The following is a 24,806-nucleotide window of genomic DNA, read 5'->3' as shown; positions in this document are numbered from 1 at the left end:
CTGTGTGTGAGGATGAGGCAAAAATGCTTCTGATGATGAAAAGACGATAAATATTTGAACAGATAATTGGTTAGGAACTAAGAAGGAATACAATGCTGTAGGGCTATGACTGAAATAACTTTTTGTTGTTGTTGCATTCACTAGTTGATATTTATGGTGCAGTTTTCAATGACAGTAGTTTCTCCTCTGCTTCATCTTGCCCCTCCACTCTGCCTACTTGGATAACATCATCAGTGGAAATATAGAAAGACAGAAGACTGTTCTTCCAAGCACAATACCCCCCTTTGTACTGCTGCAAGCCATTACGTTTTTCCATGTACTGTACGGACCCTGTCAATACAAAGCAATTTAATTAAAGGGTATTTTAACATGAAATGATCAAAATACTTCTCCTTTTTGCTTTCCTACTGGTTCATCGGAAAGTTGGTAGGAATAATTCAAAAGGTCCTGATTAACTCTAATTCCAATGGTCCTGAAATTATATTATTTTTCTTTCCGTGGCATGTGTGTCTGTGATGTTTGATCCCCATGTGAATCCTCCAATGCCAGTCCTTCCTTAGCAGAGTCAAAAGACGGTTTCAGAACACAGGATTTCCATCATGCTTTTAAACTGGCAGGATTTCCAGAATGACTTTAGAGTAAGACTGGAAATTGTAGCTAGTGAGAAGTTTCCTTGTTTCAATAATTAATATGGAGGTTTTTCCCCTCACATGGGCCCAGACAGACCAGTTTTACAGGAGGTCCTAGCTTTGCCATGGGAGTGTACTGCTATAGTATTTTCAGCATGTTTAGCACTCGATGTGAGGCATTGTGAGTTAGTGTTGGTGTAATGACCACAGTATTGATGGATGCATGGTGCAGTAAAGAGGGGTGGTTGCTCATAATTTTGTGGTGGGTGTTGTACCGTAGCTATAGTTGTGATCTCCATTCACTGTAGGCCAGATGCAGTGTGTTCTGCTGCTTGTCTCCCTCCCCCTCCCACACACTTCCTGCTTTGCATCCATCGCCCACACACACATCACTATCACCCGCCTGCCCGCTCGCTCAGTGACTAAACAACAGTACACACACACGTGCTCAAACACACACACACACACACACACACACACACACACACACACACACACACACACACACCATGTGTTACACAGCAATCACATTCACTGTACACCTGCAGCATTTAAAGTGAACATAAATTCTAATCGTCGTCTGTCTATCAAATTTCACAGTACATGACGCTCAGCCTTATCAATTATGTTTGAAAGCTGAAAAACGACACCGCTCTGAAACCGATCAAGTGAGAGCTGAAGAATAACACCATTGTTTTTAAATCGTCAGAGCGATGACAACAGACGGTAATCCTCTGACTAATCCTTTAGTTCAGAAATGCACTGCAATGATGAGGCTTCATTTATTTTATATCTAATCATAAGAATTAAGCTCCAGGATTCTGTGGAATTGAAATTAAATATAGAGATTTTTTTTTGTGCCTTTTTATTTAACTATGCAAGTCAATTAAGAACAAATTCTTATTTACAATGACTGCCTCCTGTGGGGACGGCGGCTGGGATAAAAAATTAAAATGTACAACAAACACACATCACGACAAGAGACACCACAACACTACATAAAGAGACCTAAGACGACAACACAGCATGACAACAACGCAGCGCAACATGGTAGCAACACAAACGTGGTTCAAACTTTGTTAGGCACAGACAACAGCACGAAGGGCAAAAAGGTAGAGACAACAATACATCATGCGAAGCAGCTACAACTGTCAGTAAGAGTGTCCATGATTGAGTCTTTGAATGTAAAGATGGAGATTAAACTGTTCAATGGCTTGTTTTTTGGAGCTCGTTCCAGTCGCTAGCTGCAGCAAACTGAAAAGAGTAGCAACCCAGGGATGTGTGTGCTTTGGGGACCTTTAACATGTGATTGCAGAACGGGTGCTGTTTGTGGAGGATGCGGGTTGCAGTAGGTATCTCAGATAGGACTCACTCCCCCCTAAGAGGGTTTTATAAATAAGCATCAACCAATGGGTCTTGTGCCGGGTATATAGAGATGGCCAGTTTTTTTTCAGAGGAGTATAGAGTGCAGTGATGTGTCCTATAAAGAGCATTGGTGGCAAATCAAGGCATTCGCATTACCTTTTGTTTTGGAGGTGTTCAGAACAAGGTTATCCGGCAGAGAAAGCTTACTGGACACTAATAAAGCTTTGTTGTAGAGCGTTTAACACAAAATCCGGGGAGTGGCCAGCTGAGTAAGACTATATCATCTGCAAATAAATGGATGAGAGAGCTTCCTACTGCCTGAGCTATGTTGTTGATGTAAATTGAGAAGAACGTGAGGCCTAGGATGGAGCCTTGGGGTGCTCCCTTGGTGACAGACAGTGGATGAGACAGCAGATGTTCTGACTTTATACACTGCACTCTTTGAGAGAGGTAGTTGGCTAACCAGGCCAAAGACCCCCTCAGAGACACCAATACACCTTAGCTGACCTACAAGAATGGAATGGTCTACCGTATCTAAAGCTTTGGCCAAGCCAATAAAGATAGCAGCACAACATTGCTTAGTCATTTAGGACCTTTAAAGTTGCAGTGACACCTCATAAACTGAGCGGAAAACAGATTGCGTACCAGAGATAATACTATAGACGTCAAGAAAGCCAGTCAGTTGATTACTGACAAGTTTTTCCAACACTTTTGATACACAGGGCAAGATAGAAATTGGACGGAAATAACAGTTAGGGTCAGCTTGATCTCCCCCTTTTAAATAAAGCACCATGGCTGCCTTCCAAGCACTGAGAACCTCCCCAGAGAGGAGAGACGGGCTCTGCGATGATAGGATCTAAACCAGGGCTATTCAATTCTTACTATGAGGTCCGGAGCCTCCTGGTTTTCTTTTCTACCTGATAATTAATTGCACCCACCTGGTGTACCAGGTCTAAATCAGTCCCTGATTTAGAGGGGAACAATGAAAAAACGCAGTGGAACTGGCTTCGAAGTCCAGAGTTGAGTTTGAGGGATCTAAACCATCTGACCCAGATGTTTTTTTATGGTCAAGTTTAGTCCTTTAGCACCTCAGATTCAGTGACCGCCAGCAGGGAGAAGCTGTATACCGGGGCAGGGGGAAAAGAGGGAGGAACATCAGGGCTAGTCGCATTAGAAGGGCTGGGAGATGAGGAAGTGTTGGACGTGCAAGGAGGCGTGGCTGAGTCAAATAGGAATCCTGACTCAATAAAGTGGTGATTTTAAAGAGCTCAGCCATACGCTCCTTGTCAGTAACAACCACATCATCAACATTAAATAAAATTTGATTTGATTTGAAGGGATATGGGTAAGTGTGAGGAGGAGGGTTTATTATCCACGTCTTTCACCATTTTCCAGAACTTCTTGGGGTTAAACCCACAGAGAGAGAGAACTGCTCTTTAAAATAACTAACTTTGGCCTTCTGGATAGCCTGTATACTTATTTCTCATTTGCCTGAATGACAGCCAGTCAGCCTGAGTATTTGTGTGATAAGCCTTTCGCCTAATGGCGTTTTTGAGGTTGAGTAACTCTGCCAGATCACGGTCGAACCAGTGGCTGAATCGGTTTTTAATTCAAATTTTCTTTATGGGGGCGTGCTTGTTAACAATACCACTGAAAATATCTTTCTTTAATGAAGGTCCAAGCATCTTCGATAGAGGGGATCAAGCTGATTCTATACCAATTTACAGAGGCCAGATCATGAAGGAAGGCTTGCTCATTAAAGTTTTTCAGCAAGCGTCTATGACAAATCAGGACAGGTTGTTTAACTGAGCAGCCATTACGAACACAGGCCTTCAGTGATCACTAAGGTCATTACAGAAAAGACCAGATTGATACCTATCAGGATTATTTGTGAGGATGACATCAAGGAGAGTAGCCTTTTCTGGGTGTTTGGGGTCATACCTTGTGGGATTGGTAATGATCTGAGAGAGATTTAGGGAGTCCCATTGTTTTAAGACTTGGTCAAGTGGTTTAAGCATGTCCAAGTTTAGGTCAACTAGCAGGACAAATTCACACTTAGTGTAAGGGTTCAGGAGAGAATTTAGGGTAGGTAGGGTAAGCCAGTGTTGATGGTGGACGATAACACCCAGCAACAGTCAACAAAGAGCTATTTGAAAGCTTAATGCTTAAAACCAGCAAATCCAATTTTTGGGGGACAGACTTGGTGGAGACAACCGAGCACTAAAGATGTTCCTTGGTAAAGATTGCTACTCCACCACCTTTGGAAACCATAATGCACATGTCAAACGCATTTCAAAGCCTATTCTAAGTTAATCAAATGTATTAACTTGTCTTTGTTTGTGCTGTTCCCCCTCCCTCTCTCTGTTTTACTCTCTCTCTCTCCATCCTCTCTCTCCTCCTTTCATCTTTCTCCTCCCTCCATTCCTCCACGGATATGGTGGTGGTGTGACACTGACAGAGCTCCCGGCTGAAGAAGGTAAATATTGACCTTTTCCAGTGTGCTTTTGGTGCCTCCTTTACAAGCTAACAATTAACCCTGTAGCCTAGGATCATCTGTGTTGTACTAGAGAGATACAGTTAGGGAAAACCCTCAGAGTACACACTGACTGTTGTAGCACCACCCATATAGATACACATAGACACACTGTCAGTAGAACAGGGCATCATAACTGGTAGAACACAAGTATGCCTATAGAAGGCCCATATCATCAACAGATGGTGAGCTATATTTACTGTAGTTCAGATTATCGTATGTACAGTACTTTATCAGGCCTTGACTAAGAGTTGTTAGGTGTGACAAGATGATGTATAGCCGGTGTGGCTGTCTATATCTCTCTGTGTGTGTATTGCAGGCAAGTCCCTATGGGAGCTGGTGGTGGAGCAGTTTGAGGACCTCCTGGTCAGGATCCTGTTGCTAGCTGCCTGCGTCTCCTTTGTAAGTACCCAATAATACCCATTGACGGGATGTATCACTGACTGCTGCTCGTCACCGTCTCTCTCTGTTTGCTTCACTCCACTCATTCAGATTACAGAGTTGTATGGTTTGGCCTTTTGTACAGTGGATGCTTCACCGGACGTCTGGCTTTGCAGCTTGGCCCGATACTGACAACTAGGCTGCTCTGGCCTGACAGTGGGCATCATGTAGCTATAATATTCTGCCTGTAGACAGTGCTTAGCATACTACCTCCGTATTTCTAATAATACTGAAATGCCAATGGGGAAAGTTCAGACATTTGATTTTCCTAAGCTCTCAAAGCTCTGCTTTTTGTACATACTGCATAATACCACTTTAGTATTTCCAGTAATACCAGATAACCTGCACTCTGACACATACAATTCCTTAAAGTGGAACTGACAGCATTTTTACTACTTTGCAGATATGAAACAAACAGACAATCATACTATCAGTCAAAAATATAACATTCCCAGTTTATGCTACAAAACCAGGTTTTACAAATAGGTTATATTTGACTCAACATTTCATGAAGTACACGAAGGCATTGTTGGCAGAATAGATTGATGCAGTTCAATCCATAATTAATATAATTCACCAATACATTTCTTGGTAGTCCCAAAAATATTGCTATCAGGTTGTAAATCACAGCTGGCCTGGTGCAGTACATTGTTTGTTGCCTCCATTCGGGATGCACTGTTTCAGTTTCAATGACTCAATATTTTGGACAGAAATGGACGAATGTAACTAAGGCTGGGAATGTCAATACAATCAAACTAGCAAGGGCAATGATCACAAGTCAGTCATAACGTGGCTAATAGGCTAGCGTATCTATTTATGTTGGTGTTTTTTGTGGCTTTTGGTGAATGCGTTCTAGCTAAAGATCTAAAGTTGCGCTATTGCTACAGCCTGTAAACACACAGTCCAGTTCAAAGTGAATGATGGCAGGCCCGTGTGGCAAATGGCTTGTTTGTCTAAATGCCTACTGTAGCTCTAATTGGCTATGGTGCACTGGTCTGTGTAGACTCCTGTCTTGGACGAGACAGATGTTTTTAGTAGATTTTATTTACTGCCGTGTCTATTAATTGTCCAAACGCTCAGCCTCTTTCCCACTCTATATTGCTATAGATTTTCCCATAAATGCGTTACTATATGTAATTCCCAAACATTCTAAGAATTTATGAAAACGTGAAAATGACCTCATCTAAGTGCTTGCTTGTCAGAAAATGTTTTAAAAAGTGTCATTCTTCCCGGGGGTGTATATGAACGGATTTTAATAAGATTTCATGTTGCTAAAATGCTGTCAGTTCCACTTTAAATAGTGACCCTGTTTTTGGGCCAGATGGTAGGGTAGAGAGGGGTGGGGTGAGTGGCACAGCGAAGGGAACCCTGCCTGCATAATTATTTTATTTCCATCTATTACTGTTGCAGTCCCTAGTGCCACGGGATGGAATTACTGAGCAATTCTGGGAAGAAGTAGGAAAATAAGTATTAAAATGTATATGATACAGTATCTACACTAATTGCCTGTGTGTTGATACTGCTGCCTGGTGTTTTTAAGTGGGAGGCTGTGATTCCAGGCAGGGGTGGATTGGGCTGCCTGTGTGTCTGCAGAGTTAGTTTTTCCTCATGTAAATTGGGCTGCCCCTACTTGTAATTGAAATGTGTCGTTTACAGTGGAACAGAGCCCCTGTTTCGTTCCACTGATTTACAGCTCCCAAAGCTTTACTAAATACCAAGCAGACTTTGAGCTACCTAGGTGGGTTTCACTACACCTCCCACAGCTTTACTATCGTCACTGTTTGAAAACCTTGTAAGTTTTGCACATTTTCGTTGTCTTACATGTATTGAAAGCAGTAACTTTCCTCAATGTACTGAACATTTCATGACTCTAGGACCACGAAAATGTGTTCAAAATAGCTTCTTAAGTTTCGAAACTGTATGTTCATTAATGGTAAAATGTGGCAGTTCTTTTCAATTTCCTGAAAAGTTTATGTTTTGTAGATGAGGTTTTTTTCAAGCAGACTCTGAGCTGCCTAGGCTGGTTTCTCTACACCTCCCACAGCTTTCCTATATACCAAGCAGAGCTGGGCCGACTAGGCTGGGTTCACTACTCCGCTTTCTGAGTGTACCAGAATTTCCCCCTGATTTTGAGACTTCACATCTGCTGTAGAGCACCCTGTTTGAACCTCACAAACATCCTTTGAGACTTGATGCTGATGGATTCCTTATGGATCAATCATATCAGTCAGTCATTGCAACTGTGTTGTTGGAAAGGACAGTAGCACTTTGCTGGGCCTCTCGAGAACAGCAACATGTGAGCTCCCAGTGCAGTGCCTGCTGGTGCAGGTGGAGAAAGTGACCTACGGAAGTATCTGATGGAGAGGCTAACCTAACCTATAAGGGCCAAACCTCAATGTGGGACTCATTTGTGTGCCTATTTGAATATGATGTTAATGGAGGTATTGACCTGCCCTGACTCTTTGCATGACATGAGAATAAAGAGCCTCGTAACCAGGCGACAGGAGCAGAACAGAGGAGAAAGTGTTGCTGTGATGTTTTTGAAGCTGCCTCCGATATGATAATCATTTACTGTACATTACTATGGAGAGAAGTAGCAGAAGAGAGAGAGTGCTCAAGTTTACTATTGTAGCCTCAATAGCTGTTACACTGGACACAATGCTTACTGTTATTTTGTCACATCAAATACTGAGAAGGCAACTTTTGACTCTTTAACTTTATAATTGTTTTACTGATATTGTTGTTGAGACAATTTGAGCACTATTATCCATGTATAAGGATGGAGAGTATAGACAGGGCCATACCAAGCCAATCACCACAGGTTCAAAGGTAGCAAACGCCTGTGCAGAGCTGCGGTGTAGTGTTAACACTTCCCGGAACATTTCACTTAAACTCCCCACCGGAGACCAGGGTTCAATCTCTGCATCCACCCTTCTCCCGCTTGCCTGTCTCCCCACCTCATTTCATTACTGTCCAAATAAAGTGTTAAAACACCAAAACATATACACTGAGTGTACAAAACATTAGGAACACCTTCCAAATATTGCGTTGCACCCCCTTTTGCCCTCAGAACAGCCTCAATCTTCGTCTGTGCATGGACTCTACAAGGTGTTGAAAGCATTCCACAGGGATGCTGGCCTGTGTTGACTCCAATGCTTCCCACAGTTGTCATGTTAGCTGGATGTCGTTTGGGTGTTTGACCATTCTTGATACACATGGGAACATGTTGCGCGTGAAGAACCCAGCAGCGTTGCAGTTTTTGACACACTCAAACCGATGCGCCTGGCACCTACTACCATATCTCGGTCAAAGGCAATTCAATATTTTGTCTTGCCTATTCAATTTACATTTTTGTCATTAAGCAGACGCTCTTATCCAGAGCGATTTACAGTTCTGAGTGCATACATTTTCGTACTGGTCCCCCTTTGGAATCAAACCCACAACCCTGGCATTGCAAGCGCCATGCTCTACCAACTGAGCCACACGGGACCCCAATCCATGTCTCAATGGATTAAAAATCATTTTTAACCTGTCTCCCCCCCTTCATCTACACTGATTTTGAAGTGGATTTAACAAGTGACATCAATAAGGGATCAGAGGTGTCACCTGGTCAGTCTATGTCATGGAAAGAGCATGTTCTTTATGTTTTGTACACTCAGTGTATTTTAAAGGTTACAAAGGCTCACCCATTAAACCAACAGTCAACATTTATACACTTCCTCCATTTGATTCTGAGGAAAGAGAAAAGGTTGGCTTTCCTTTATTTCTTTTTCCATGGCATTATGTGAGAGAGGGAGTGTAGGTTAAGGTTTTGGGTTGTGCAGGAAGGGAGTGAAAAAGTAAAGTGGCCTTTGAATTGGGTTAAATTGGGCTCATTCTTGTCTTGTTCTCCTACACGTCTTGGTAAACCGTCTTTGGCATTGTGTTTTTTCTTCCATTCGTTGACGCTGTGTTTGGTTGTAACGTAAAGTTGTAACTCTGTGGCCATTCAGTCAAAATAAGCCATCTGTCTGTACTATTTGTAAAAAAAAATTGGGGGGGGGGGGGGGGTGTGAAGGATTTTGCTTTTTACTGTAACAATCTTAGGTGGAGAGTTTAAGTGTGTAAGAGTTGGTATCTTGCCGCTTAATGTATAATAAGTTTAGGTTTGTGAAAAAGCCCCAGTGAAAAGTTGAAATGGACTCCTGCACTAAGTCCTTAAACCCTGTGTAAACCTCAGCCTTCTCATCATGCTTCTCTCTCGAACTCTTGTCTGCTGAAACTAAAAACACTCGCTAAGTGTCAGAATTGCCACGGAAACATGTGTGCATCTCAGCTGGCTAGCTAGGCTGAATGAAAGGACGGATCAGAAGCTGTTGCCCTCCATCAATGTTCTCTACACAGAGCAGCAGAGCGGAGTGAATGGGGATATTTGCGGGCCGTGAATGATGAGTTATCGACCGGGGCTTGAGCCACTGATCTGCCGTGCCCCGTTCCGCTCGTTCCTCCTCACTGTGGAGGGGAGGACTTTTACTGGGATATGGTTAAGTTCTGTATTATCGGCAACGATGCATCTCGATGCGTCTCTCTCTCTCTCTCTCCTTTCTCTCAGTGGTGACATTGTGTGCACCATCTCTCCCACTTACACAAGGTCCTTGCTTTTAATGTAGTCCACAACTAACCTACAGAAATAAAAGGACAACATGAATAGCTAGCTAACTGTTATACAGGTGCCTCACTGAAGTGGTGTTGAAGGCTGTGTCCAAAATGGCACCCTATTCCTGCGTAGTGCACTACTTTTAACCAATGCCATATGGGCCTTGGTTAAAAGTAGTGCATTATATATAGAATAGGGTGCCATTTTGGATGCAACCCAACCCTAGTGGAGAATGTTGCCCTCAGTATTTTTGCAACTGCTGCTCTTCATGCAGAAATGCTACCCCTTCCTGCCTTTACAGGTCATCCATTTCCCTGTTGCCATTTTGGGTCGGAAGGGCCTTTAGTTACCACAGAGCACCTGTATTTACTAGAGGAATGGGCAACTAGGCCCTGTCACACACAATCTCCAATGGCAACAGTTTGTCCATTGTAACTGTTGGGCTGGGAATAGAACAGGGAGTCAGTTGAGCGCCAGTGATCTTAGCACCTACAGTGGGGAGAACAAGTATTTGATACCCTGCCGATTTTGCAGGTTTTCCTACTTACAAAGCATGTAGAGGTCTGTAATTGTTATAATAGGTACACTTCAACTGTGAGAGACGGAATCTAAAACAAAAATCCAGAAAATCACATTGTATGATTTTTAAGTAATTAATTTGCATTTTATTGCATGACATAAGTATTTGATACATCCGAAAAGCAGAACTTAATAATTTGTATAGAAACCTTTGTTTGCAATTACAGAGATCATACGTTTCCTGTAGGTCTTGACCAGGTTTGCACACACTGCAGCAGGGATTTTGGCCCACTCCTCCATACAGACCTTCTCCAGATCCTTCAGGTTTCGGGGCTGTCGCTGGGCAATACGGACTTTCAGCTCCCTCCATGCTGGAAGACCCAGCCACGACCCATCTTCAATGCTCTTACTGAGGGAAGGAGGTTGTTGGCCAAGATCTCGCGATACATGGCCCCATCAATCCTCCCCTCAATACGGTGCAGTCGTCCTGTCCCCTTTGCAGAAAAGCATCCCCAAAGAATGATGTTTCCACCTCCCATGCTTCACGGTTGGGATGGTGTTCTTGGGGTTGTACTCATCCTTCTTCTTCCTCCAAACACGGCGAGTGGAGTTTAGACCAAAACGCTCTATTTTTGTCTCATCAGACCACATGACCTTCTCCCATTCCTCCTCTGGATCATCCAGATGGTCATTGGCAAACTTCAGACGGGCCTGGACATGCGCTGGCTTGAGCAGGGGGACCTTGCGTGCGCTGCAGGATTTTAATCCATGATGGCATAGTGTGTTACTAATGGTTTTCTTTGAGACTGTGGTCCCAGCTCTCTTCAGGTCATTGACCAGGTCCTGCCGTGTAGTTCTGGGCTGATCCCTCACCTTCCTCATGATTATTGATGCCCCACGAGGTGAGATCTTTCATGGAGCCCCAGACCGAGGGTGATTGACCGTCATCTTGAACTTCTTCCATTTTCTAATAATTGTGCCAACAGTTGTTGCCTTCTCACCAAGCTGCTTGCCTATTGTCCTGTAGCCCATCCCAGCCTTGTGCAGGTCTACAATTGTATCCCTGATGTCCTTACACAGCTCTCTGGTATTGGCCATTGTGGAGAGGTTGGAGTCTGTTTGATTGAGTGTGTGGACAGGTGTCTTTTATACAGGTAACGAGTTCAAACAGGTGCAGTTAATACAGGTAATGAGTGGAGAACAGGAGGGCTTCTTAAAGAAAAACTAACAGGTCTGTGAGAGCTGGAATTCTTACTGGTTGGAAGGTGATCATATACTTATGTCATGCAATAAAATGCAAATTAATTACTTAAAAATCATACAATGTGATTTTCTGGATTTTTGTTTTAGATTCCGTCTCTCACAGTTGAAGTGTACCTATGATAAAAATGACAGACCTCTGCATGCTTTGTAAGTAGGAAAACCTGCAAAATCGGCAGTGTATCAAATACTTGTTCTCCCCACTGTATATACTGTACGTACTACCACTCACTAGAGGTGGAGACAGGACCAAGCTACAAGGAGACTACACCCTCTACAAAGAATGCTTGCTGTTGATAATTAGTGATTTTTACAAACTGTTTTTATAGAGCTATAAGACTAAGCGTTTAATGTTTTTATAAGCTGCATCAACAAAGTGTGATGTTCACAAATTTCAGACAAATACAGACAAATATTAGGTCAGAACTAGGGTCAAAGGTGATTTGAATGGCTGTACATTCTGATAATGGTAATGGTCCTCTGGAGCCAGGAGGCTCATATTGAGGCTACTCTCCCCTCTCTCTCTGTCCAGGAGGCTCATATTGAGGCTACTCTCCCCTCTCTCTCTGTCCAGGAGGCTCATATTGAGGCTACTCTCCCCTCTCTCTCTGTCCAGGAGGCTCATATTGAGGCTACTCTCCCCTCTCTCTGTCCAGGAGACACATTGAGGCTACTCTCCCCTCTCTCTGTCCAGGAGACACATATTGAGGCTACTCTCCCCTCTCTCTCTGTCCAGGAGACACATATTGAGGCTACTCTCCCCTCTCTCTCTGTCCAGGAGGCTCATATTGAGGCTACTCTCCCCTCTCTCTCTGTCCAGGAGGCTCATATTGAGGCTACTCTCCCCTCTCTCTCTGTCCAGGAGGCTCATATTGAGGCTACTCTCCCCTCTCTCTCTGTCCAGGAGGCTCATATTGAGGCTACTCTCCCCTCTCTCTCTGTCCAGGAGGCTCATATTGAGGCTACTCTTCCCTCTCTCTCTGTCCAGGAGGCTCATATTGAGGCTACTCTCCCCTCTCTCTCTGTCCAGGAGGCTCATATTGAGGCTACTCTCCCCTCTCTCTCTGTCCAGGAGGCTCATATTGAGGCTACTCTCCCCTCTCTCTGTCCAGGAGGCTCATATTGAGGCTACTCTCCCCTCTCTCTGTCCAGGAGGCTCATATTGAGGCTACTCTCCCCTCGCTCTCTCTCTTTGTTTATCTGGAGAGGAGACTCACATATTTCTCTCTCTCTGTCTGTTCCAGGTGCTGGCTCTGTTTGAGGAAGGGGAGGAGACCATCACAGCCTTCGTGGAGCCCATCGTTATCCTGCTCATCCTCATCGCTAACGCTGTGATCGGAGTCTGGCAGGTGAGACCCCCTCTTCTTATTGTGTGTGGGTGTTCACCTGATGTCACAGTGTGTGTGTGTGTGTGTGTGTGCATTTTCAGACAAATTATATTTGTGTATCCTTTGCTCACCTGTGTGTGTACAGTATTACTCCTACCCAGCTGGTATTTGCCTGGAGCAGGTACCAGATGAGATGGTGCTGAGATACAATATTTAATGGTGTGTCACTTAGGGTGAGGAGGTCATTATATAAAGTGTCCTTTATCCTATACGGAAAACATAACCTCTGTTTGGCTTTCGATCATCATATGTGTCAGCAGGGCTTTATTGATGTACTTTATTGTAGGAGAGGAGAGCCTTATCAGTCGAAACATGGAAACCATGGAACCCAAGTTCAAACCACAGCCAATGCCATGCTCTTAGAAAGCTTTTAAATAGCCCCGTAGGCCATGTATTAGGGCAGAGACGATACCAGTATTGTGATACTCGTTAGTGTCGTGGCAAGGAAGCAAAACACAAGGCGGGTTTAACTTCTTTAGGAAAACAGCCACAATGTTGGAAACAAACTTCATTATGTTGTCATCCAGAGTCACATGTATTTATTTTCAAAGCTATAGCACACAATATTTTACATACAGCAGGTTTTTAAAGGATCAAAGAGTATATTAAAAAATATTGCGATACTGGTATCGGCCCAACCATATATATGCATGACAATGTACATATCTGCTTCTAGAGGCGCCAGTAAAATAAGCCATTTATGATGTGAATGCCATTTCTGAAGGCCTTTTAGTCCGAGAGTGATGACATGCTGTCTACCACCTCTGGTCACTTGGCCCTCCCACCCCTACGGGAGGGCAGCTCCCGCTCAGCCCAGTCCAAGCTCTTCTCTGTCCTGGTACCCCAATGGTGGAACCAGCTTCCCCCTGAAGCTAGGACAGCAGAGTCCCTGCCCATCTTCCGAAAGTACCTGAAACCCTACCTCTTCAAAGAGTATCTTAAATAAACCCCTCCTCACCTCAGGGAGGTGACCAAGAACCCGATGGTCACTCTGACAGAGCTCCAGCGTTCCTCTGTGGATATGGGAGAACCTTCCAGAAGGACAACTATCTCTGCAGCACTCCGCCAATCAGGCCTTTATAGTAGAGTGGCCAGACGGAAGCCACTCCTCAGTAAAAGGCACATGACAGCCCGCTTGGAGTTTGCCAAAAGGCACCTAAAGGACTCTCAGACCATGAGCAACAAGATTCTCTGGTCTGATGAAACCAAGATTGAACTCTTTGGACTGAATGCCAAGCGTCATGTCTGGAAGAAGCCAGGTACCATCCCTACGGTGAAGCATGGTGGTGGCAGCATCATGCTGTGGGGATGTTTTCCAGCAGCAGGGACTGGGAGACTAGTCAGGATCAAGGGGAAAGATGAATGGAGCAAAGTACAGAGAGATCCTTGATGAAAACCTGCTCAGGACCTCAGACTGGGGGCGAAGGTTCACCTTCCAACAAGACAACAACCCTAAGCACACAGCCAAGACAACGCAGGAGTGGCTTCGGGACAAGTCTCTGAATGTCCTTGAATGGCCCAGCCAAAGCCCGGACTTGAACCCGATCGAACATCTCTGGAGAGACCTGAAAATAGCTGTGCAGCGACGCTCCCCATCCAACCTGACAGAGCTTGAGAGGATCTGCAGAGAAGAATGGGAGAAACTCCCCAAGTACAGGTGTGCCAAGCTTGTAGCGTCATACCCAAGAAGATTTGAGGCTGTAATCGCTGCCAAAGGTGCTTCAACAAAGGACTGAGTAAAGGGTCTGAATACTTACGTAAATGTCATATTTCAGTTTTTTAAAAACCTGGTTTTGCTTTTTCATTATGGGGTATTGTGTGTAGATTGATGAGATATTTTTTTTTTTACTGTATGTGGTTGTCCAACCCAGCTATCTTAAGATGAATGCACTAACTGTAAGTCGCTCTGGATAAGAACATCTGTCAAATGACTAAAATGTAAAAATGTCTTTGTTCATTTCAGTCTGTAGATCTGGAGACAGACAGTTCAGTGTAAATTGAAGAACTTTGAAAAGCAGCCTAATCAGAATAGGTCCCTGAATAGAGCACTTTGGCCCTTGAGGGATTGGTAGATGAGTGTTAAGACATGTTAAACGGGGGTTTTGAGGAACAATTTGTAGCTGTATGAGAGAGAGAGACTGAGAGAGAGCACTGGGTAAGATCAGTCTATGGGTTGGATATTTAGTTTGTAGACACTGCCTTTCTAGTGTTCATTCCAATTTAGGACTTCATTCCAAGTCGACAGAAATATGCAAACACTGCACCGTGGTACAAAATGGGGCTGCAGTAAAGCATTGACCTTTTGGCCTCTGTGTTGGTACTGAACCTGCCACTCTGTCTCTCTCTGTTTCTCTTTGTCGCTCGCTCGCTCTCTCTCACACTTTCTTTCTTTGTGGTCCAGGAGAGGAATGCGGAGAACGCCATCGAGGCTCTCAAGGAGTACGAGCCAGAGATAGCCAAGGTGTACCGCATGAACCGCAAGGCAGTCCAGAGGGTCAAGGCCCGGGAAATAGTGCCTGGGGACGTTGTGGAGATTGCCGGTGAGTAGAGGGGGAAAAACAGGTATTTTCAGTGTCAGTCTTTCTCTGTGTTCCCCCTCACCATGCATGCTTGCCCTTACCCAACATATACACACGCGCACACACACACACTCATGTGTAAGGCCCCATGTCCAATTTCCAGTGCTGGAAACATTGCTCAACTAAGTTACATAAGAGCCTTTCCTCTGGGCCCTCAGGTGCCAGCCAGGACCACAGCTGTGTGTGTGTTTGTGTGTGTGTGTGTGTGTGTGTGCACGTTATACTGCAAAGTGGCTGCGGTTGTCCCTGTATTTAGGGGCCTATTTAAATTTCCACAGAGTTTCCCTTGGCTTTTCCATGCTCTCAGTTTTACCACCTGGTCACTGCTGCTGGGTATTTGTCAGCTATACATTCACTCACTCACTCACTCCTTCACTCACACTCTGCCCTCTGTCTAAAAGTAGTCTTGTTGTCACTGGTTCCAGAACATCTGTGTATGACACACACACAGTGCGGACATGGTCTCATCATCAAAGTGATTAGTGTTTGTTTGTGTAAACCTTGGCTTTGCCTCGCTAATGATCTCTCAGAAGCAGCAGCAGAGTGATGTCTTCAGAAGGAGGGATGGAAAGGGTTAGGATGGAGGGAGTGAGACTGGGATCACAGCTTTCATTCATAATCACTGCACTGCGCACCTCACAACAGAAGACAGGAGAAAGGGATCGTGTGCTCTGAATGGGTAATGTGCTTGCTAGCTAGAATGAATTCAGTGTTATTGTCAGGTAGCATGGTTTTGAGAATGAAACGACTTCAACCATTGACAGACTGAGGATTTCACAGGCGAGACTGTTTCTTTTTTCCTTCTCTCCATCGTCGCATGTTTATCTGGTGGAGAAGGAGGGAGAGAGAGAAAAGAGGAGAGAGGTGGAGGTGTAAATTACTTACTCCAGTGCCGTAGGAAACAGACTCTCTTTGTTCAGGTGTGTGTGTGTGTCTGTTTGTTTGTCAACTGTCGACCGGGATTAGCTATAACAGGCCCACATTTAGTATTTATTAGGATCCCCATTAGTTACTCTTCCTGGGATCCAAACAGGGTTAAAACAATTACATCACATCAAAACACAACAGCCTACATCATAAATAAAACTATACATCATACAAGATATTATTACATTATTACTCTGTTACAAATATACAATATAAAATCCACAATTACATTACAATTTAGAAGGGCCAGCTGTGCTGCTCTGTTCTGGGCCAACTGTAATTTGCCTATGTTCTTCTTTGTTGCACTTGACCATATAACTGGGCAGTAGTCCAGTTGTGATAAAACTAAGACCTGTAGGACTTTTTTGTTAATTGGGAAATCAGAGCAGCGCTTTATCACGGACAGACCTCTCCCCATCTTAACTACCATTGCATCAATATGTTTTGACCATGTCAGTTTACACTCAAGGGTTACACTAAGCAGTTTAGTCTCCTCAACTTGCTCAATTGCCACATTATTCATTACAGTATTTAGATGAGGTTTAGGTTTTAGCAAAATAACAATGCTTTTAGTTTTTTATATATTTAGGACTAGCTTATTACTTGCCACCTATTTTAGAACTGACTGCAGCTCGAAGTGTTGAGTCATCAACATACATAGACACACAGGCTTTACTCAATACTAGGCCAGTAGTAAAACATTTTAAAAGTAAGGGTCCAAGACGGCTACCTTGAGGTATGCCAAACTCTAGCTCGTTTACGTTATTGAGGCTTCCATTAAAGAAGACCCTCTTTGTTCTGGGTAACTCTCGATCCACGATATGGCAGAAGATGTAAAGCCATAACACATGTTTTTTCAGCAGCAGACTATGATCGATAATGTCAAAAGCTGCACTGAAGTCTAATAAAACAGCTCCCACAATCTTCTTATCAATTTCTTTAAGCCAATCATCAGTCATTTGCGTTAGTGCCGTACATGTTGAGTGCCCTTCCCTATAAGCGTACTGAGGGCACACACGTTCCTGTAGGCTTAGATTGAAGAGATGGCGAATAGGAGTGGCAATATGTGACATGCTCTATCAAAATTAGTTGCGATAGCTAATTAGCATTTTTTTTTATAGTCAAAAATATTGATATGGTCTGTTATTGGAATTAGAACAGTGGTCGCCTGAGTCAAGTCATTTTTCACAGTCAAAAAGCAAGCCGAGATCTACCGCGCAGATGTACGTTTTTTAAAATATTTATTTTATTAATTTTTTGTACTTTTTCTCCACAATTTCATGATATCCAATTTGGTAGATACAGTCTTGTCCCATCGCTGCAACTCCCCTACGGTCTCGGGAGAGGCGAAGGTCGAGAGCCATGCGTCCTCCGAAACACGACCCTACCAAGCCGCACTGCTTCTTGACACACTGCTCGCTAAACCCGGAAGCCAGCGGCACCAATGTGTCGGAGGAAACACCGTCCAGCTGGCCACCGAAGTCAACTTCGCAGGCGCCCAGCCCGACACAAGGAGTCGCTAGAGCGCGATGAGACAAGGAAATCCCGGCCAGCCAAGCCGGGTCTCCCGGTCACGGCCGGCTGTGACACAGCCTGGGATTGAACCTGGGTCTGTAGTGACGCCTCAAGCACTGCGATGCAGTGCCTTAGACCGCTGCGCCACTCAGGATTTTTTTTATTTTTAACATTAACCTAATAAAAACAGTTCTGTAAGAATTAGGTTTGTGCAGTAGGCCTAATACATTATCACAGCATATTGGCTATATGCCTGGCCTGCCAAAATTGTTCTTCTCAGACCATATTATTTTTCAAAACACAAGCTTTAATTGGTGTAGCACTTGTGAGGCACATCTGAGCATATAATTTGCTTTTTTATTTTACTGGACTGATGGTACCTGCATCTGATGGTCATGGTGCTATCAAGACAACTGGGAACTCTGAAAAAAACGAGGTCAAATCATGACGTCAGTGATCTTCAGGTCGTAAAGTTAGCAGTCTAGAAAGATGCCAGTTTCCGACTTGGAATTCCGATATTGATGACTGTTCAAAACTATTCAGATCTCGTTTTCTCTGGGTTCCCAGTTGTCTTGAACGCACTGAAATCTGAGATTTCTGAGTTCCCAGTTGTTGTTTTGAACAAGGCATTAGTCTCAGGGGAGGGAGAGAGAGCAGCAGAGGGTCCGCTTCTCACAGTCCCTCCTCTCTCCTTCCTTTCCTCCGGTGAGACTGACCAGAGAGAGGTGACACCGTCTTCCACCTGATGGCGACTCTCGAGACGCACCGCACCATGCACAAATACATGTTGTTCCTATGACCAGAGAAAGTGAAATATTCCTTGATATTATTAAAATATGTGCTACTAATAATAATTATACAAATGCAGGGCTATCGATACACTTGGCTACACATTCCTTGCAGCTGCAGTGCAAGCAGAAGTAGGGAGAAGGGCATTTTATATTTTGTAATAGTGTTGAATTACAACTGTTGACAGTGCTGAATTAAAAAAAGAAATTAAACATGAACTCACTCATAAAAACAGCAGCTCTTTGCTGTATTCTTTGACAGTCTCTCTGTGGTCATGGTTTTAAAATGTATTAAATCTTACGAAGGCTAGTATCAATCTTTGCTGTGGCCGGTGTCGTGGAATCTCTGTAGGCACAGTGATTTGATCTCCTGGTCCACCAGGTAGGTGGAGTTGGTATTTTCAGACAAATCAAATGGTTGAACACTTTGCTTACCCGGTGTGCAGGGCTTCTGAAGCAAGTGCACCTACTTGGAACAGCGCAACACAAATGTTTTAAAAAGGAGCGCAAGTCTTTTCTACAGAAATGTTTGGTGATCAACCGGTTGGTGACCACTGCTCTAGAACAACACTTTATAGAATTCTACATTACAATGCTTGTCTTCATAATTTGGTCAGTATGCATGGATATGAAGGTTCAACACACACACACACACACACACACACACACAAGGAACAAAATTGGGATATTTGCAGTCTCTGAGATCTAGCTACTCCATTACTGTTTATTATCTCCATGGCAATCTGGCATCTTTTTAAACTGGAGTGGAGAGGGAACTATTTTCTGTTGAAATGGGGTGTGACCCCGTCTGTCCCTGGCACCAGGGTCTCCTCTGTGGACGGCTGGTCAGAGTATCACTCCTCTCTGTCAGCAGCTCTATATACTGTAGATTAATGAGGGAGTTCAGTTAGTCTTTCCCACCCAGTCCCTGCTGACTGGCTGCTGAGTGGAGTGGAGGGCAGGGCCCTCATACTGTTCATGCGCACGCATGCACTCACACACACATGAAATATGTTAGTCAGTGGGCTGTGAGAGGACATAAGTCAAAGCTAATTTCCTACCATACCAGATACAGGATGGAGAGGCTTTCAGCTTGGCATAGTGTTCTGTATGTATTGCCTGAGCAGAGGAAGATCAGAGGGATATCTACCCACCCCTCCACTACATCAAAACACTGTTTCTCCTCTCGTTGACATAATATGGTTGCTAAGCCCCATTTAAACACTAGTAAACACTCAGGGTTATGTATTTTCTCTCACAAAAAGTGTCAGTATCTTGAGCTAGACAATGATCCTGGCTAAAAACTTGTTCAGAATTTGTGCGAAAAAAACTACTTGCAGTTACATTTCTTCCTATTTTTTGTTTTGTTGTGCATGTTGTTCACCCTCCTCTCCCCTGCTTGCCTGGCTGGTTTCACATTGTCCGAAGTGCCAGCATTAGGCCACAGTTATGATTGTGGAACTTTCCCAGTTTTTTTGAAAGATGGGAACAGTCTGTACACTCTAAATAAGACCATCACATCTACCAGGGTTTGGTCTGATCGATACTTAGTTACAGGAGTGAAAGTAAAGTTAAAGCTAGAATCCTTAGTTGCTACATCAATTTTTTGACTTGAATTATATATATCCATTGACTTGAAGAATATAACTTATAAATGCCTCATGAGCTTAGTTCATCTGCCGTACCCCATCAGAACTCAAAATATACACTTATTTTTACTACAATGTTTGTAAACAAAGTAAATGTAAACAAACACTGTATAGCCTCAACACATGGTTAAAACTATAATTTTGATATCATGGATGGTCAGTTATTGCATCCATAGCTCTTTCTATGCATTTGAGAGTGGTTACATTTCTCCAGGCCCATCCCCTGGTTTGTTATTGTTTCAACTGCGTATTCTAGCTTTAAAGGGATAGTTCACCCACATAACAAAATTACATATTGGGTATCCAGGTAAACAAAAACAAAGCATATATTTCTGTCATACCTTCTCCATAGACTGCGTACAGGGTAAGGACATTTGGGTGGACTATCCCTTTTAAGCCCACTTTACTAGATTCATCTCCAAAGGTTCCATCCAGACCCATTTGAGATGTTGATGCAGAGTATAGGGCCTAACAGTTTTTACAGTTTGCTCTCATACAGTAATGGCGTAGGCTGCATTATGGTAAGGTAAGTATTCTTAGTCTGAAATAGAATATGTTCTAAAGCTCCTGGTATTAGCATTTAGATGGTGTCTGGGCAAATCCTAATAGAGAGATGGAGAGAAAGATGGATAGTGATGAGAGATGGATGGAGGGAGAGAGAGAGATGGAAAGAGAGAGAGGGAGAGAACGTCTGTGGGAGGCGAATGGAGAAGCGCGAGGGGTGAGTTGGAGGCGATAGGACTACATACAGTAAGTGAGGAGGATGCTGGGAGTGGGAGTTTCAAAAGCCTCTCGCTGCTGCCCTCTGCCTTGCCTGCCCCCTGTGGAGCTACTGCCCCCAGCTCCCACACATACACATCTCTCAATCTATCTTTTTCTTTATCTATCCATCTCTCTTTCTGGTTGTTGTTGAGGAAGAGGGAAATAGTGTCGATACAATGTGAGAGATTGGGAACTTGTCATAATGTAGGAAGATGAGAACTCCAAGCGCAACACACATGGAAATGGCATGATTATAGGGGAATCTGAGTCATATAAAAATCATCAAACTAGAGGTTTGCCGTAGTCCTACTCATTATGCACTCGTGTATGTGATTTATGAAGTGCTGAAATGTCCTTAATCAATACCTTGGGTTTGGTCAGTGCTTCACTTCCTAATAGAGGTGGAGGGGAAGCCAAATAACGCTCCCACACCCTGTAGGTCATGGAACATCGCTAATCACAGTCAGGTTGCCCTGCCAAATAATGATCCTCCTGCACTACCAGACAAGGAAAATGACAAGATGGAGCCTTTTCAAAAGGAATCACCTTGAAAAGCAAACTTGGTGCATTCTGTTACTGGCCTTGTTTCAGTGAACAGCAGTGAATTAGGCTGATGTCTGAGGACAGGATTGGTCCTTTCTGGAGAACATCTTGTACAGAACGCAACTTCAAACCATTACAGAATGGCATATTGATTGTGTGCTCAACATCAGTTGCAACATATCTCTATTATGAAGATTTTGGGCTCCTGACTTGTAAACTTCTTAATTTGAAGATTTGTATTATAGAAGATCATTGGGCTATACTTGCGAACATAAGCAACCATTTCAATGGAAACAGTTTCTCCGACTCAATGTGTATCAGCCAATTAAAATCGTTGATTTACGTGACAGATCTTAAAATTGTAGCTTGTCCCATCAGATAACATGGCATACGTTAGCCCAATGTGAACCTCACCAAGTGATTATTTCCTGGAACAAATTCTTCATCAGCCTATCAAAGATCTTAGACTTTATATCCACCAACCAATGGCATTTTCTCAAAATAGGTCAACCCTGGCCACTAAAGGGATATTTTAAACCTACAAATTCAAGGTTTACTTTTGTTCCGTTGGTCTGTAACAAAATGTTGTGTGCCAATATTGCATTGATGCATCCTTGACTAGGCTACTATTGATAGCCTACACTAATGTCTCCTCGCCAGAAGAGGGCGTAATCACTCTATGGGTAGGCTCCACCAGGCTTTCACCTCACCGGCTTGGAAGCCGAGCCTTTATGGAATACGACCAAGGTGGTTAATGGGGTTCATCATGAATTGAGGTGTACCATACAAAGTTCCATATGCATTAGTAGGTTATTATAGCATAAGGAGGACACTATCTGATGTCAATGAATGTAGGCTACAGCTATGTTGATTTGGAGTTCCTATAGTAGCCTACAGAAAAGGCTAATCAGAGAGTTAGATTACTTTGTCAAATAGAAGTAATTCACCATCTGATACTGATCCAGCCTAGTGTTTTCCTCCATTAAGACAGTAGATTCGAGTCCTCTGAACTCACAATAAGTAAGGGATAATCAACGAGGGGTTATGCGTTCTATGGAAAATGCTGAACGACGTGGAAGGTGAGTACGCATAGAGCCACTATTGATTATCCCTTTTATACCATGGCTATAATTTAACACATTTGCCATTAGAAATGTGTTCAACCAACTGAAGTAGATAGCAAGTTTACTAGTTAGCTACAGTAGTTGCCTTGGTAACCAAACAAACAGACTTGCTAGTTTAGCTAACCAAACCATCAGTCCTAGCTTGCTATTATGAAAATCGAATTCAACAATGCCAATAATGTTTTCAATTCGACTTTTGCTTTCAAAAGCAGCTCAAACATAGAACATTTAAGAATGAACTATAACTATACCGTGTGTTATAGGGAAATAATGCACACTCTAGAATGCCCTTCAAGCCAATCAGAAACGAATATTCAACAATGCCATGGTATAAACCTTTAAAAAGAAAAAATGCAATACTGCCATCTGTAGGATGATGGTGAGAGTGCAACCAATAATTATACTGTACATGTTGGGAACATGTTCCTGGTGAGGTTAGCATAGGGCTAACGTGTGCCATTTTATCTGATGGGACCAGCTAAAATGTAGCGTTCTGTCACGTGCAAGTAAATTGTCGATTTTAATTGGCTGATGCTCTGAGCCGGACAAATTGTTTACATTTAAATGGTTGCTTTTGTTTGCAGGTATTTGCCCTATATCTTTATATTATTATTTGACTCCATCTCTGGATCTTAGATGAAGCAGTTCCAGCATAACGGTGTGATCTACAAAAAGCCCCAACACTGTTGATTGTGAAGCTGTGACAAAAGTGTGCAGTGGAAGCAATGTGCATGGCTCAAAAGACGTTAGGTGCCACAGTCCCGCATGCCCATGACACCTAAACAGCCTGTCCTGAAATATGACTTTAATATACAACAGCCAAAGAAAAGAGATTAAAGACATTACATGGATTAATCCAAGCTGCTTCTATCGGGCTTTATCACGCTGTGATATGGGAGCTAAAACATTTATCCGATGCTGAGCGTGACTGCGGAATCGATTTGTTGGGACTGCGTTGTGACTCGATCTGCGTTGGTGCCTGCTGTTGGTTGCATGTTGTTGACGTGAGGCTAAGCCAGGACTCTCTGGCTAACGTTTTTTTGCTCAAGGCTTTGTTTGAACACTGCGATTCGATAGGTTGTAATTGAGTGGTCACCTGGGGAACAGGGGGGTGGTTGCCGGCCGTTTCACAGCTAGGCCGCTGTCTTCTCATTTCCTTTGTCATTACATTTCCTGGCCCGCCAGACTCACACCTTCACAGGTCACTACAGAGGGCAAAGATACTAATTTACAATCAAACGCACCATTTGCTTTCTTTCTCTTTCTTCCTCCCCCTCACTTCTTCTTTCTCCCTCTTTAGTGTTAACCTAATGCTTTCATTCAATGGCTGTGTGTTTATAACTCTCGGTTGTCTTCTCTTCTAACCCCAGCCTGTTTTGTTTTGTTGTCTAGTTGGTGACAAGGTCCCTGCTGACATCAGGATCACCTCCATCAAGTCTACCACCCTTAGAGTGGACCAGTCTATTCTCACAGGTAGGCTACATACTGATTGGCTGGCTGACTGACTGTGAGCATTTTGTTACTTGTCGTGTTTTTATGTTTTTGTGTGGACCCCAGGTAGATTAGCTGCTGCTTCGGCAAAAGTAAATGACTGACTGGGTGGTTGGCTGGCTGACTGACAGGATGGCTAACTGACGGACTGACTTGCTGCATCTTGTCAGATTCCAAAGCATGCTATAAATGTGATGATCCATGTAGAATAGACCTTTAAAACAGTCAAGAGAACATTTGTCAAACAAATACAAAATAAGAATAAGATTAAACATCTGTCCTCTTACGGTTAAATACACTGTTCCAAACCTGTGTAACATCATCTTACTGTTAATGGCTTGTAGGATCTTGTGTAACAGTGTGTATTAATCCGTCTCTGCAGGAGAGTCTGTGTCTGTGATCAAACACACCGACCCCGTCCCTGACCCCAGAGCTGTCAATCAAGACAAGAAGAACATGCTGTTTTCTGTAAGAACTACACTTCCTTCCTGTTTGGAGCCAACTCTACTCTCTCTCTCTCTCTCTCTCTCTCTCTCTCACTGTCTCTCTCTCTCTCACACACACACACACACACACACACACACACACACACACACACACACACACACAGGCACTCTATCTCTCTCTCTCTCACCGCTCTGTTCTGGCTTCAACCTG

The 24,806-nt window shown here is 43.5% G+C and overlaps 1 protein-coding gene across 1 annotated transcript in view; it reads left to right on the top strand.

The window, feature by feature from the left end:
* The window catches only part of LOC311116800 (sarcoplasmic/endoplasmic reticulum calcium ATPase 1-like), a 69,741-nt gene that overhangs the window by 13,364 nt on the left and 31,571 nt on the right, over nucleotides 1–24,806 (top strand). Inside the window, exons 2-7 of the mRNA XM_084191838.1 lie at nucleotides 4,453–4,470; nucleotides 4,847–4,929; nucleotides 12,628–12,732; nucleotides 15,173–15,311; nucleotides 24,051–24,131; nucleotides 24,532–24,617. Of these exons, the coding sequence (XP_084047964.1) occupies nucleotides 4,453–4,470; nucleotides 4,847–4,929; nucleotides 12,628–12,732; nucleotides 15,173–15,311; nucleotides 24,051–24,131; nucleotides 24,532–24,617 (512 nt within the window). The remainder of the gene's footprint in view (nucleotides 1–4,452; nucleotides 4,471–4,846; nucleotides 4,930–12,627; nucleotides 12,733–15,172; nucleotides 15,312–24,050; nucleotides 24,132–24,531; nucleotides 24,618–24,806) is intronic.

This window comes from Coregonus lavaretus (assembly GCF_964263955.1).
Source record: "Coregonus lavaretus genome assembly, contig: HAP1_SCAFFOLD_650, whole genome shotgun sequence".
Classification (NCBI taxonomy): domain Eukaryota; kingdom Metazoa; phylum Chordata; class Actinopteri; order Salmoniformes; family Salmonidae; genus Coregonus; species Coregonus lavaretus.
Note: the sequence above shows the minus strand (reverse complement) of the source record. Positions and strands in the feature narration are given on the sequence as shown.